The sequence below is a fragment of the Siphateles boraxobius genome, unplaced genomic scaffold, assembly GCF_051911475.1.
Source record: "Siphateles boraxobius isolate OS27281-9 unplaced genomic scaffold, OSU_SipBor_1 56, whole genome shotgun sequence".
Taxonomy (NCBI): domain Eukaryota; kingdom Metazoa; phylum Chordata; class Actinopteri; order Cypriniformes; family Leuciscidae; genus Siphateles; species Siphateles boraxobius.
Window position 1 is genome coordinate 10,327,094 of NW_027509182.1, and position 15,910 is coordinate 10,343,003.

The following is a 15,910-nucleotide window of genomic DNA, read 5'->3' on the forward strand; positions in this document are numbered from 1 at the left end:
CAAGTCAAGTCAAATCACATTTATTTATATAAAAGCTTTACAGAGATAACAGGAAAATAATGCAGCAAAGTTTTTTTCCAGAAGAAAATAGCGTCACAGTCCAGCTTAAATAAGTTCAGTGATGTTTCATTTTTGTTGTAAAAAAGTTAGTAATATTGTTTATATACTGTATATATAGCCGCTCTGGAAAAAAAACGTGATGTCATCGTCTAGCTCAGTTCAGTTCTCATATAATGGAGTCAATGCAGGCAGATCAATATTATTGTTGAATATTAAATTAAATGTGGAATTTGAAAGGTGTGGAGTTGGCTTCCATCAGTCTCCCCTTCCCTGATGTACAGTTGCTGCCTATGAGCACGATCAATGTAACGAACTGCCTGGTTCCCTCCTGTATCCAAACCAAGTTTCCTTCGTCTCCACTGGTCCCGTCCAAATCCAAGTTTCCTTCGTCTCCATGGGTCCCGCCCAAATCCAAGTCTCCTTCGTCTCCACTGGTCCCACCCAAATCCAAGTCTCTTTCGTCTCCACTGGTCCTGCTCAGATCCAAGTCTCCTTAGTCTCCTTCGTCTCCACTGGTACTGCCCAAATCCAAGTCTCCGTTGTCTCCAAATCCAAGTCTCCTTCATCTTCGCTGGTCCCGCTCAGCTCCAAGTTTCCTTAGTCTCTTTCGTCTCCCCTGTCCCGGCCAAATCCAAGTCTCCTAGTCTCCTTCGTCTCCACTGGTGCTGCCCAAATCCAAGTCTCTTCTGTCTTCACTGGTCCCGCCCAGCTCCAATGCAGGCAGATCAATATTATTGTTGAATATTAAATTAAATGTGGAATTTGAAAGGTGTGGAGTTGTCTTCCATCAGTCTCCCCTTCCCTGATGTATAGTTGCTGCCTATGAGCATGATCAATGTAATGAACTCCCTGGTTCCCTCCTGTATCCAAACCAAGTTTCTTTCGTCTCCACTGGTCCCGCCCAAATCCAAGTCTCCTTCGTCTCCACTGGTCCCGCTCAGCTCCAAGTTTCCTTAGTCTCCTTCGTCTCCAATGGTCCCGCCCAAATCCAAGTCTCCTTCGTCTTCGACGGTCCCGCCCAAATCCAAGTCTCCACTGGTACCGCCCAAATCCAAGTCTCCTTCGTCTCCACTGGTCCCGCTCAGCTCCAAGTTTCCTTAGTTTCCTTCGTCTCCAATGGTCCCGCCCAAATCCAAGTCTCCTTCGTCTCCGATGGTCCTGCCCAAATCCAAGTCTCCACTGGTGCCGCCCAAATCCAAGGCTCCTTCGTCTCCACTGGTCCCGCCCAAATCCAAGTCTTCTTTGTCTCCACTGGTCCCGCCCAGCTCAAAGTCTCCTTCGTCTCCACTGGTCCCGCCCAAATCCAAGTCTCCTTTGTCTCCACTGGTCCTGCCCAAATCCAGGTCTCTTTTGTCACCACTGGTCCTGCTCAGGACGAAGGTCCCTCTCCCGCCTCATCTACTTAAGCCAGCCAGTCCTTCTGCCTCTGCTGGCTCCCTTCAGTCCCTCGGCTCCTCCTCTATTGTCAGTCACACTTTGTCTGGCTTTGAATGTGGATACAGACTATTACCTGTGTTAATTCTTTTGTCTCTCCAGCGATGTCCTTTGTCTTCGTGCCTGAAACCTGTGGAATAAGATTACCCGTTTACTCACCGTGCTTGCGTGCACTTCACCAGGTCCACAGTCATCATTACCATTCTCAACCTACAACAAAAATAAATGCAAGTTATCCACCAGCATTCATTTAAAGACTGTTTATTTGCCATTTACTCATCTGAATTGTGCCATTCTCCCATCTGTTCAATAAACAACTGTTTGGATTGGTTATATCCATCTTTGTGTCTGGTTTATACTGACACATTATTCCACAGATAATTTTAGGTTTTAAATGTAAAATGTGGTACCATTTTTCTGCAAATGTCCCTTGCTTTAACAATGTACTAATGCAATGAGTTGACCTGCATATATTTTCAGTATGGCAAAAAAAAACTTTTTCGGGCCACTATATTATTGCTTCTTGATTACTTAAATCGTTAGTTAATCCAAAATACTCTGATTTTGACATACACACACACATTGTGTTTCCATGTTTTATGGGGACATTCTAAGTAAGACTGTATATGGCTGATCGATTGCTCCTGTCTGCCTTGCTGCTGGTTTGCGTCTGTATACTCCGTTTAGCTTTCTGCTTTGAATCTCTATTTACTATCATTCCTTGTTGTTTATACTGATAAATATAACTTACTCATCAACATACACTGAACAAAATTATAAACGCAACACTTTTGTTTTTGCCCCCATTTTTCATGAGCTAAACTCAAAGATCTAAGACTTTTTGTATGTACACAAAAGGCCTATTTCTCTCAAATATTGTTCACAAATCTGTCTAAATCTGTGTTAATTAGCACTTCTCCTTTGATGAGATAATCCATCCACCTCACAGGTGTGGCATATCAAGATTCTGATTAGACAGCATGATTATTGCACAGGAGTGCCTTAGGGTGGCCACAATAAAAGGCCACTCTAAAATGGGCAGTTTTATCACAGCACAATGCCACAGATGTCACAAGTTTTGAGGGAGCGTGTAATTGGCATGCTGACTGCAGGAATGTCCACCAGAGCTGTTGCCTGTTAATTGAATGTTTATTTCTCTACCATAAGCCGTCTCCAAAGGCGTTTCAAAGAATTTGGCAGTACATCCAACCGGCCACACAACCGCAGACCACGTGTAGCCATACCAGCCCAGGACCTCCAAATCCATCGTCTTCACCTCCAAGATCGTCTAAGACCAGCCACCCGGACAGCTGCTGCAAAAATCGGTTTGCATAACCAAAGCATTTCTGCACAAACTGTCAGAAACCGTCTCAAGGAAGATCATCTGCATGCTCGTCGTCCTCATCGGGGTCTCGACCTGACTGCAGTTCGTCATCGTAACCGACTTGAGTGGGCAAATGCTCACATTCGATGGCGTCTAGCACTTTGGAGAGGTGTTCTCTTCACGGATGAATCCCGGTTTTCACTGTATAGGGCAGATGGCAGACAGCGTGTATGGCGTTGTGTGGGTGAGCAGTTTGCTGATGTCAACGTGCGGATCGAGTGGCCCATGGTGGCTGTGAGGTTATGGTATGGTCAGGTGTATGTTATGGAGAACGAACACAGGTGCATTTTATTGATGCCATTTTGAATGCACAGAGATACCGTGACGAGATCCTGAGCCCCATTGTTGTACCATTTATCCACGACCATCACCTCATGTTGCAACATGATAATGCACGGCCCCATGTTGCAAGGATCTGTACACAATTCCTGGAAGCTGAAAACATCACAGTTCTCGCATGGCCAGCATACTCACCGTACATGTCACCCATTGAGCATGTTTGGGATGCTCTGGATTGGCTTATATGACAGTGTGTTCCAGGTCCTGCCAATTTCCAGCAACTTCGCACAGCCATTGAAGAGGAGTGGACCAACATCCCACAGGCCACAATCAACAACCTGATCAACTCTATGCGAAGGACATGTGTTGCACTGCGGAGGCAAATGGTGGTCACAACAGATACTGACTGGTTTTTGGTATGGAGATCCACAAGGCTCAGTACTAGGATCGTTGCTGTTCACTCTGTACATGCTACCCTTGGGAGATATCATTAGGAACCATGGAATAGTTTTCATTGTTATTCAGATGATACTCAGCTCTATATCTCTTTGTGCCCGACGAAACTTGCCAATTTAAGAAATTTACAGAATGCATAGCTGATATAAAAATTTGGATGACTAGTAATTTCCTATTACTTAATTCTGAAAAAAAACAACAGAGTTTCTAATGATTGGACCAAAAACCTCTGCACGTACTAACCTAGAATACTGTCTAACAATTGATGGCTGCTCTGTCAAGTCTTCATGGGTGGTTGCCCTGCATGCATAATAAACAAACTACAGCTGGTCCAAAATGCAGCAGCTAGAGTTCTTACTAGAACCAGGAAGTATGACCATATTAGCCCGGTTCTGTCAACACTTCATTGGCTCCCTATTAAACATTGTATAAATTTTAAAATATTGCTGATTACTTACAAAGTACTAAATGGTTTAGCTCCCCAGTACTTGAGCGAGCTCTTAACGCATTACAGTCCTTCACGTCTATTGCGATCTCAAAACTCTGGCCAGTTGATAATATTAATATTAATATTGATACCTAGAATATCAAAATCGACTGCTGGCGGTAGATCCTTTTCCTATTTAGCACCTAAACTCTGGAACAGTCTTCCTAACATTGTCCGGGAAGCAGACACACTCAGTTTAAATCTAGACTAAAAACACATCTCTTTAACTTGGCATACACATAGAAAATTCATTCCTTTTATTCAAATCAATTAAATGATTATTAGGCTGCAAAAATTAGGTCAGCCGGAACCGTGAATACTTCCTATAACACCCGATGTACTCGTTACATCATAAGAAGAATGGGATCTACGCTAATGTTAGTCTTTCTGCTTATTCCGAGGTTTACTGTAATCAGCTGGACCCAGGCCGTATCCAGATCAGATGGTGGACCTGACCACAACACATGACGTAGTCAGCCGGATCCAGGCCGTGTCCAGACCAGATGGAGGACCTGCACCTAGACACGACCACAACGCATGATGTAGTCAGCTCGATCTGGGCCGTATCCAGATCACATGGAGGACCTGCACCTAGACACGACCACAACGCATGATGTAGTCAGCTGGATCCAGGCCGTGTCCAGACCAGATGGAGAACCTGCGCCTAGACACAACCACAACGCATCCCTGAAGTGTCAGCAGAGATTGTGTCAACTAGACTCTCCCCTGTGAAGGCCTCATTGACACGACAGCCATCGGGACACTGATCCTCAACAAATCCATCTCCATAACGGTGTGACTCCGATCTTCAACCAGATGGAACTGGATAGTATTCTGATTGTTCCAAACCAATCTGACTTCTGACCTATAATGCTGCCTGAATCATAATCATACACCGTTTGTTCATTGGCCAGAGGAAACATAATGTAGGGTTTACCTGACACACACACTAATAATATTTGCTAGAGCCCATTTAACCCTACCCCTAAACCTAAGCCTCACAAAAAAATCAACGATAAACATAATTTGGTCAAGTCTCTGAAATAGTGAATTCAGCTCACAATTAAAATAAAGTCAAACTTTTTGACTAGGATATATCACAAATTTACATTAAAACAAGCACACAGACAAGAACCAGACAAACAAATGACACAGAAAACCTGCAGTTTCTCACTGTCCAGTTTAATAATGAAAACACCTATTTTTATACATGGCATAGATTTTTACATATTTGAAAACATAACATGTTGCATTTTAAACTTTATAACATTTTTAAATGTTTAATATGACCTAACAGAAATTTGGCTTGGAATGTCTACATATATATATAATAAATGAGATAAATAATAAAACAAGCATAAACCTGACAAACAGAAGATAAGGGTGACAAAACTTGTGGTAATCAATCCGTGGCGATATAAGTGCAACAAAAAAGGAAAAGGAAAAAGGAAGACAACTAAACTTTTGTCACTAGAAGAATCACCATCACACTAAAAATGGATACTTTAACAAACGTATATAATACCACAGTTGGCGGTGATAAAAAAAAAAACTCATAAAGAGATAAAAAATATATAGTATTTTTGAGTATATATATTAAACAAGAGAACAATTTGAAGAGAAACAAGGCTCTTGAAAGATGATATTTTTCTGAGGCTGCATCACTGCACTAGTGCATGAAGAAAAAACAGGTGGTGAAACAGACAGAGGTCAAAGAGAAAAGAAATCAGCAAAACCCTCCTAGCGTTTACACTCCTATTCCAAATAATTGGCTTTATACGGTGTTGTTCACCAATCTAGTCTGATCATGTATAGTCTGTAGCACAACAGAAAAAGTGTTCTACTTCTATATTTTTCATTTGCTGTGCACAAAATACAGAACTCAGAGTGATTTAAATTGCTTAAATATTCTGTCCCATTAACTGAATACCTTGTTATATTAAAAGCAAGTACTAGCCATTCCTTTCTGTTTCTCTCATTTAGAAATTACAAGGTTCTTCAGAAGTGTGTCCTACTGGAAGTGATTAAAAAAAAAGACATGCACTCTTAATATGCAAGGCACAGACACTGTGAGCTACTGTTCAACCAAACCCTCACCAAGTGAAGTGAAAGACGATGTTATGCTACGTTGAAAACAAAAAACAGTTAAACAATAGGCCCAACAGTTTAAACCATTACAAAAATCATCACATTAAAATGGGAAACAATACTAAAAATCAAGGCAAGACAAATGTGGAGTTCTTTTTACTTTGTCTACAAAGGTTTAGCATTTTGTGTTGTGATGAAACTGAAGTAATGTTAACACTTTACAATAAGGTTTCATTAGTTAACAACATGAACTAACAATGAACAATACTTCTACAGCATATATTAAAGTTTTATTAATATACTAAAGGATATATAAGAAATATAAAAAAAGTACATTTACTAATGTAATAGATCAAAAGTTGCATCCGTTTACATTAGTTAATGCACTGGGAACTAACATGTTTATAAATGCTGTAAAAAATATATTGCTCATTGTTAGTTTAACTAGTTAATGTTAGTTGTTAGTTAATGCATTGAGACCTTATTGTAAAGCGTTACAGAAGTGATTAATCACTGAAATCCTTGCCCCGTCAAAGCTCTTGAATCTCATTATTGCTTGTGCATATTCAAACTTGGAACATTTGGAAGGTTTTTTATCAAATTTGCTTCTTGTGAGCTATAGGAACAGGCAAGATTTTCAGTGAATAATGATTTAAATGTTGGCCTTTACCTTACACAAAGCTATTGTATGGCTTCAGGAGACTGCTGAAGGAATAGAGCACACGAGTCAAATAGACTTTTCGGAGTATGGCAGCACCTGGTCGCTGTATGCTGTTCCAGGATGGAACAAATAAAGTTTTGGTTGACATCCCTTTCAATCGCTTTGTTTTCCGTCACTATATCTACCTCGATTTTCCAGAAACCTGAGACCTGTTCACACGGCTTTTCCCATCCCAACTGGTCCTTTCCTCACACCCATTCTTCACCCTAATGTGGTTAATTTGTCTATAAGGTCATCAATAGTGTACACCATGAGCTTAATATCATCTTTCTCTGACATGCGATGAAGCCCATGCTTGCGGAAAATGACATCCACGTCATTGCTGAGTACCCGCTCTGCGACCTGCATGGAGACGTGCCAGGGTACGTCCGAGTCCTTGAGGCCGTGAATCAGTCGGACAGGGCAGGACACAGGGATGGGGCTCTGGAGTATGCAGTGGTTCTCGGCCTCCTTCAGAAAGTCCATGCTTAGAGTGTAGAAACCCTCTTCATTGTGCTTGGTAGGGAATTTCCAAAAGCCCTGTTCCTCGATCTCCTTCTTTGCCTGTTGAAAAAGGGGAAGATATGGATCAGGAGGCAAAGGAGGCAATGCCAGCTCAAAAAATTCATTTTCAAAAATCAAATTTTTAAATTGGTCATTTTCTAGTTTCTTATTTCATTTAAAATCGAAAAACAAACAATGTATAAAGATGAAAATAAACAATATTTACAATAAAAAAAATTACAATGAATATTTAAATTTATACTTATACAAATAATTGTTGTTGTGTTACATCCTTAATAGTATAAACGGAGATATTAACAATAAAAGCGTAAAACTCTCATTTACTTTCCGATCGTTGCATAAGTATGAGCAATAGAGTGCCGCAGGGACGACGTATTTTTGTAGGCCAAAACAAGTTAGCATTTTAGCACTTACATTTCCACCGTTCTGAAATGAATGGGTTTTTTAATGGGTTTTTGGTTAAAAGCCCAAATTAAGGTCTGTAGTGAGCAGAATATTCAGTACACTATTCTACTCACTATTCTAAAATACACCAATTTTGTTGCTAAATTATCAACTTTTTACACTCCTTTAGCGACATTTCTTCAAAATACTAGAGACTAGCAACAAATCTAGTGAATTTTTGGACTGCTGGTTAACATGTAGTCAGTCACTATATCATACTTGTTCAGTTCATCTACATGATGATACATCTAAATGAGAACAACTTTATTGGACATTCGGCTATACGTTACATTAAAATACAGTATGTAAAAAAGATGTAAAGTAAGGGAAATTGTTTTTAAATAAAGACTGAAAGAGTTGACTAAAGCTTAATGGCGACGGATAATTGAAGTCATGTGACCAATGTGAAATTCGTTTATAGCCTATGTTTAGCTTTTTACTTCTACCAATTTAGGCTTCAAAATTCATAAAAGTTGTTCATTTGTTAAAATTATCATGGTAAACAAAGAATATGTGTACGAAGCATATACTTTTGTATGTCAAACAGCTTATTTTCTGCAATAATCCAATAGCCAATGTAAAATCATATTGATTTTTGGTCAAGGGAACCAGGGTGATGCTAACTTCCCGCCCGGTTGATCTACAAAAAAAACATCATCACTGCAGCGCTCTATAGTAATAGTGATGGTATTGCATAATTTGTGAAACTTGTATTGTATTATTATCATTTATCAATATTTTCTGAAGTTTCAAAGAAGTCTTTCGTACCTCTATTGGTAGGGCGTTGAAGGCCATGACAAAATGATCTGCAGCGGCTGAGATGCCCACTAAAGCAGCCGTCTTCTCTGGCCGTGCAAGAGCGGCTAGCAACATCAGCCACCCACCCATGCTGGAGCCCACCAGGATCTTGAGCAAGTGACAAGACAGAGAAATTGACCATTTGTGTGCGAGTTTGAGTTAAAAGGAAGAAAAAATACGTCAAGTTCCAAACAATTGTCAGCAGTGTTGAGGAATGGCTAACTCCGAGCTAACTACAACGCTAACTTAAAGTCCCTGTAAAGGCAATTTAAAAAAAAACTCTAAACACATTTTAAATTTTAGAAATGTATTGCTAAAACATATTACAAAGACTGTGAACTGTGAAGTACTGAATTATGGAGTTAGACCGTTAAAGCTCCTGAGCTCCTGGACAAGCCCCTACTTGATGACGCACTAGAGCCACCGAGGCTGGCCGCTCCACTAACAATATAAATAGAGCACATTCACATCAGTTTGCCGCTCAATCGCGAGTTACTGTCAGCATCATTAGTTACTAAAGCCTACAGTTTGCTAGCTAGCTTTGCGTTCGTCACAGAAATGCGTACTACCTGTATGCGGTCACGTACAAAACAAATCGGTGTCCTTATTTACATTTCCAAAAAACGATCACATCAAGAAAAGGTGGATTCATTTTGTGAAGAGCCACCTTGATGGAGAGCTGAGGAAGACCGCAAACACCCGCCTCTGTAGTGATCATTTTACACGGGATAGTTTTATAAACTTTCGTCGGAGACAACTGGGATTCGCTGATAATCCGCTGTTACTGGTGAATGGGGCCGAACCGGCTATCTCCCGCCTCGGCCTTCATCCTCCCGTCGCGCCGACAACTGGTGAGTGCTTCCCGCGAGTGGGCGTGGTTTCAGCGCAGCCAGCGGACACGCCCCCAGCGTTTGAGAGCAGAGACTACTGCTCATTTTTTCAAGATTTTGATAGCTTATTTTATGTACTTGCCGGCTTTTTTTATCATTCAAATTTGGCTGGGTGGCTAATAACACATTTATTAGCCTAGAATCGACTAGTAAAGGTCACACTTTTGTAATGTAATTTATGCAAGCCAAAGATTAAAATGCACTCTGCGTCAAAGACTTCAAGCTCATGAAGGTGAATAATAGCCTTTTAAAAATGTATTAACTGTCCTGCTTTAATGCAATCTATATCAAATGTCCATTTCTGATTTTATGATGACACAATCATAGTTCACTCTGTCCCGCCACAGTTTTTTTTAAAGAACCTAAAAGATCACCAACGTTGTGTTTTGCGCCATTGCTTTAGTTATTTATTCAGTTATTTTTGTAATATGTCTTTGTAAAAAGCCTTGTAGCTAGCTAGTTTTTGATAGTAACCTGTAGTGTGGCTAACTACTTTTTATGAAGGGTAGCTTTACTATAGTTTAACTACTTTAACTTATGTGTAGCTTGTTTGTTAGAAATGGAAATGAAATGGTCCAAACGAAAAGTGCCCCAAAATCTTGGTTCTTTATTATGAACAGATAATACAATAAACCAAGATTTTGAGAGTAGCGTCCCCAACACTGCTTGTCAGAACCTTTTAATAGGGAAAAAACAATGTGAACATGGGATACTGATGACAGAAAAAGTTTGTAATAGGGCTGATTTCTCTTTGGTTATGTGCATAATTTGATTCATTCGTATTCTGAAGTAACTGAAGGCATACTTGTCAATAAATGATTCCTGGTCAAATTCAATTCATCAAGACTCTCCAGTGTGGTAATGCTGTTAATCCGCTCACCTGTGGCCCTTCTACTAATTCATCCAGTACATATAGTACGTCCTTCTTCCAGGCACCCATGTTGAAGTTACCTATTTCCCCTTCAGATGACCCACAGCCAGAATAGTCAAACCTAAAGGAAGAAAATTCAACACAATAGCATAGCATTAGAGTTAAAATGTCGAGGTGGATAAAGAAAACACTGTACACTGATAATAGTGACACTCAGGACTTGACATTAACTGTTTTGCTCACCGGCCACTGTGGCTAGTAGTTTTCCAAAGTTACTAGCCACTCAGCATTTTCTCTGGCCACAATTTTGACATCAATACCATGGGGAAAAACTGCCATATAGATAGTTTTAATACTATACCATAATTTGGCAGTAGGTATATTAGGCTGCTGTCACTTTAAGACCTGACACATGGATCCGTTATACATGTGTTTTCTTTCTCAACTGTTTACGTTCACTTAAAACAAAACTTTGTTTACGTGAATACTCGTCAAGACCGACATTTTACCGTTTAAGCTCAATAAACAGCGAAAAATAACTCAATTTAGTACTCAGAGTGGGGCTGCACAATTAATCGCACTGAAACCGCACGCGATTTGGCAAAGGCTGCGCAATTATTTTATGCGCAGCTTGTCAGTGCAGTGCGGCTGATCGGCAGTAAATGCTGCTCCATCTGAACACCAGAGGGCGCTCTCGTGCAGACATGCCAAATATACCTCATCACAGAAGTAGACAGTAGACACCATCACTCCAGTAAATCCCTATTGCTGTAGCTGAATAAACAGGAGATTGAAATGCTTTGATTGATTAAACATGACCAATTAACACACACCTGCCTTATTCTGTGTAAGAAGCCGCATCATCTCACAGAAGGATGCTCAACTGTTGTTATGAAGTGAGTTTGGAGTAAAAGCATTTTATTAAATGTTTTTGTTTTTTTCAAATTCACGTTATAAGTGATTCAAATTCACAGTGCTTTCAGATGGAGCAGCGTTTACAGAGCCGTACATCAATGACAAACTGCGCATACAAAATAATCGCAGCATTTGCGATTTCAAAATCGTGATAAGCCATCTCGATTTAAGTGCAATTACATGGAAATTGCGATTAATGGTGCAGCCCTAACTCAGAGGCGGCTTTATGTGCGCGCACTTTAGGTGTAAGCACAAAATCTGCGGGATTGAGTAAAATGATGTGCAATACACACAATCCCACGATAAAACTCAAGCCCACTAACACTAACAATATCCATCCGGAGCAAATGAAACGAGTGAGTGAGGAGAAGAGGGTTTTTTTGTCACTCGCTGTCGGAGAGATGAGAGACAGAGAAAGAGCAGCTGTCACATGTATCTATTCTGAGGAAAGTGAGTATTGACATGCTGCAATAGTTGCTGTAAGGAGAAACCGCAGAGAAAAGACCGCGTGTGATAGAAGCGAGAGAATTTTCTCCACTTGTGTACATTAGTTTGAAATGCCAGAGGAAGAGGTTATCCGAACATATTGTTGGGCAAGTCACGTTATTTTTAATTTGCTGGGCACGTGTTGTTTTAGTTGATTACCCACACCTGATTATCATCGGCTCTGATTGTTTGTGACTGTAGACGATAATTTGCGCAGCTCTTGGTAGATTGTGTTGGTCATAATAGAAATGAGCTGCAGCGTCTGTTTTTTAATGTGCACATTGTCAGTTAATCAGCCACAGAACTTCAGGTCTCATGCCTTGTTTAATAAATCTGTCCCATAGTCAATAAGTTAATTGTTTAAAATGTGTTTGAGTTAGCTAATTCAGGTTAAACTATTTATTTTTATTGTTCATTTAATATCAATTACTCAGTCTTGTTAATATCAATTACTCAATAACATTAAACATAAAAATTTCAATCACGCAGAAAAGTTCAGACAGGCTACATTTACACATGGCCAGCTATTTTCATAAACGGACATTTCACCCTCTCCGTTTTCAAAAATAACATTGTGCACACCTGTCAGTTTTCAGAAAAGTGTTCGTTTACACCAGGGGTGTCAATCTCAGTTCCTGGAGGGCCACTGTCCTACAGAGTTTATCTCCAACCAGCTCCAAAAACACCTGCCTGGAAGTTTCTAGTAATCCTGAAGACCTTGATTAGCTGGATCAGGTGTGTTTAATTAGGGTTGAAGCTAAACTCTTCAGGGCTGTGGCCCTCCAGGAACTTAGTTTGACACCCTTGGTTTACACGAACCCATGTATATATGCTGTTAAGAGCATGCCAAACCTGTAGGTGGCAGTGTAACGAGAAGCTCAAGCCCATGTTAGCCAATCAGAATCCCGAAAATAGCAACAAATCACTTCCTCTTTCTCTTCTGAACAAAGAGGTCACTCCATTACAGGAGGTGGCGGTATGCACCTTAAAAGTTGGTATGCGACCTGCCAAATAAATCCACAGAAGAAGAAGAACAAAGAGGTCGCGCTTTTGACGCAGGTGCAAGTTCTGTCGCATACGGTCACATCGGCTGCCTAAAACTCAGTTTTTCTCAGTTAACATGCAAACGGAGTTTTCCAAAATCTCCACTTTGGCCGGAGTTTTTAGAAATAATCGTTTTCTGTGATAAAAACCGGGTTTTCGCATAAATGAAAGGACAAACCGCAGGGAAATATCTGCATCTTCCCTTTGTGTAAACAGGGCATCAAAGATCCAATCACAAAAAACAGTAATGCTATCTATCATGATGTACTAGTACCAACGCTATACTTAGGTATACTTACTAAATTAGGTATACTTACTAAGGTAAGGGTTTAAGTTAGGGTTAGAGGTTAGTATTGACACAACCAATGAATTCTTTAGAATCACCTATGGGGCGGGGTTTGCGCAACTGCATTGAGGAAAAAAGCATGCTTATTAAGTGGGTGTTGTTTACACGACACAGATTTCAACTAAGACCCTGTTTGCATATTTCTGTCAGGACCACTGGATTGGCGGTATGGTTCTGTTCTGTTAAACTTTTTTATTGGCTGTTACAACTCATTCGACCACATGAGTGCTTACACTACGAAAGCAATACATTTGAATGTGTTTTCAACTACATCTGGAAGTGTTTGAAAGTGAACGAGCTCAAAACTTTTAGACCCTGTTTACACCTGTATTTAACGTCGTCCACTTGTGATCCGATCCACCAAAACGCATCTTAATACCAGGTGTATACAGGGCCTAAAGACTGAAAAGTTTTTATGGGTTCTGCTGGCCATTAATTATACAACAGCTGGGTTTTGGGGGCCTGAAAATGCAAGTTTTTGAAAACGGGTTTCAAAGTGCACGTTTTTGAAAACAATACCCTTATCGTCTCCGTGTAGACTACAAAAACGCACATTTGTAAAAAACGGTGACGTCATGCGCATATGTTCAGTCTATAGATCCATATAGTGTTTCTTTGAAAAAGTGACATCGCCAACTACTGGCCTGGCAGCAGAATTCATAGTTTCTAGTCGTTTTCGTTGATCCGTGTAATTTTTTCACCCACATTTTTTAAAAACGTATTTTTTTTCTTGTTTACTAATTCTACTAAATAGTGAGGCACCTGAGGTATGAGTGACCCAAAGACTTGCAGAACTCCTCTAATGCTTCTGCTTTCTGTCCACCCATGTGTGAGGCAAAACCAGGCAAGAAAACCACTCCAGGACTCTTCCCTTTCAGTTTCCTATAGGCCAGCTTTGGCAGATCAGGTCGGGTAGCATACTGAATTGTGCTCTTGTGTCGAACACCTAAAACAAAGCAAAAATGCCATTTTATTTAAAAGTAATTTAAAGCCTGAGAGCTAAGCATACATACAATAAGATATTACAAAACACAATTCATTTTCTTCCTTGCAAACTTTCTCTCTTTATTACAACAGCAAGAACAAAACGATTTAACTTGATAACTGTCGTTGGTGGCGCTTAGATAGGAGACCAAACACGAATGATTTCTCCTCCTGTGTGTCAGCTGCCATCTCAAACGCAGGTTTGCATGTAATCTCCATTTTAGCAGAGTTCAAGCTTCAATTACGAAATCGAAAACGGTGAGTTACATCAAGACATCACACTCTTCTCGCCTGTGCATTACTGAACACGCTGGCCACACCTCCAACATTTACGCCCCCTGGCCGCAACACATCGAAGTTCCTGTATAATTACGTTTCGTAAGGACTCTGCTTACCCGTGGAAACGTGCGGGAGGATGGTGAATTTCCGGACGTTTATTTTAAGAACATTTGAGCAATTCCTGAGCACAGTTGACGCCATACTATCCCGCTCTTTGCGGAGACACAAGAATCCAGCCTGAATAGTGTCCTGAAGGAGACGGAGACCTGACCGCACAACACTGCCGCCTGGTGCCGTGGAGCGCCAGTGTCACACACACACACACACACACACACACACACACACACACACACACACACACACACACACACACACACACACACACACACACACACACACGCACGCACGTACATGTATGTGAAATTAAAATAAGTATGTCCCAAAGCTTGTCTACTCTTCTGCTACACACTCAAAAGTATGCACTTTTTCGTCACAAAAAGAGTACATACTTTTAGGGCGTAATAAGTAGGCGAATTGAGACACAGCAACAGTTACAAAAAGCTATTATGTTAAAGGGATAGTTCACCCCAAAATGAAATTTCTGTCATAATTTACTCACTCTGAAGTTGTTCCAAACTTGTACACGTTTATTTGTTCTGCTGAACACAAAGATATATATTTTTTAAGAATGTCAGTAACCAAATATTTGATGATTGATTTCCATAGTATTTTTATGTAAATACAATCTATGTAGCCTATTTATGTAACTCACTCAACAAAGTTATGATTGATGAGTAACTATAGATAGATAGATAGATAGATAGATAGATAGATAGATAGATAGAGAGAGAGAGAGAGAGAGAGAGAGAGAGAGAGAGAGAGAATGAGAGAGAGAGACTGAGATAGATAGATAGATAGATAGATAGATAGATAGATAGATAGATAGATAGATAGATAGATAGATAGATAGATAGATAGATAGACAGATAAATAAAGAGACTAATAGATAGATAGATAGATAGATAGATAGATAGATAGATAGATAGATAGATAGATAGATAGATAGATAGATAGATAGATAGATAGATAGATAGATAGATAGATAGATAGATAGATAGATGGGTCTGCTTAACTAACTACTGGGTCTTGTGCGGTGCTTGTCCATCAGGTGTCGCTGTAACTCCACCGTGAAGCAAACGCTCATCTCAGCCTGTAGCAGGAGAGACTGGCCACTGGAGAGAGAGAATGATTAACGGACTAAGTTCAGGTAATGAATTCACCTTATTTTCCTATTAGAAATAAAGTGTTTGGCAGATACATTTGGGCTATAAATATAAGTATAAATGGGGATCAAAACTTGCTTTACCTTCCAATGATGTTAGAAGTTAGTCATTATCTCTAAACATATGAAATTACTTTAAGTTTTGTCTATAGAGAAAC

General features: G+C 40.1%; 1 protein-coding gene across 2 annotated transcripts; it reads right to left on the reverse strand.

The window, feature by feature from the left end:
* Positions 1-5,266: 5,266 nt before the first annotated feature.
* abhd10a (abhydrolase domain containing 10, depalmitoylase a) lies at positions 5,267-14,752 on the reverse strand. Of its 2 annotated transcripts, none has more exons than XM_077206689.1 (5): positions 14,587-14,752; positions 13,970-14,153; positions 10,426-10,537; positions 8,626-8,763; positions 5,267-7,452 (listed from the first exon to the last, which is right to left on the reverse strand). In XM_077206689.1, the coding sequence occupies exons 1-5, from the start codon at positions 14,669-14,671 to the stop codon at positions 7,111-7,113; spliced, it is 861 nt and encodes a 286-aa protein (XP_077062804.1). In that variant the 5' UTR covers positions 14,672-14,752; the 3' UTR covers positions 5,267-7,110. The 2 variants fall into 2 exon arrangements, with proteins under 2 accessions (XP_077062804.1, XP_077062803.1); XM_077206688.1 differs by lacking the exon at positions 14,587-14,752 and adding an exon at positions 14,305-14,515.
* Between the last annotated feature and the right edge of the window lie 1,158 nt (positions 14,753-15,910).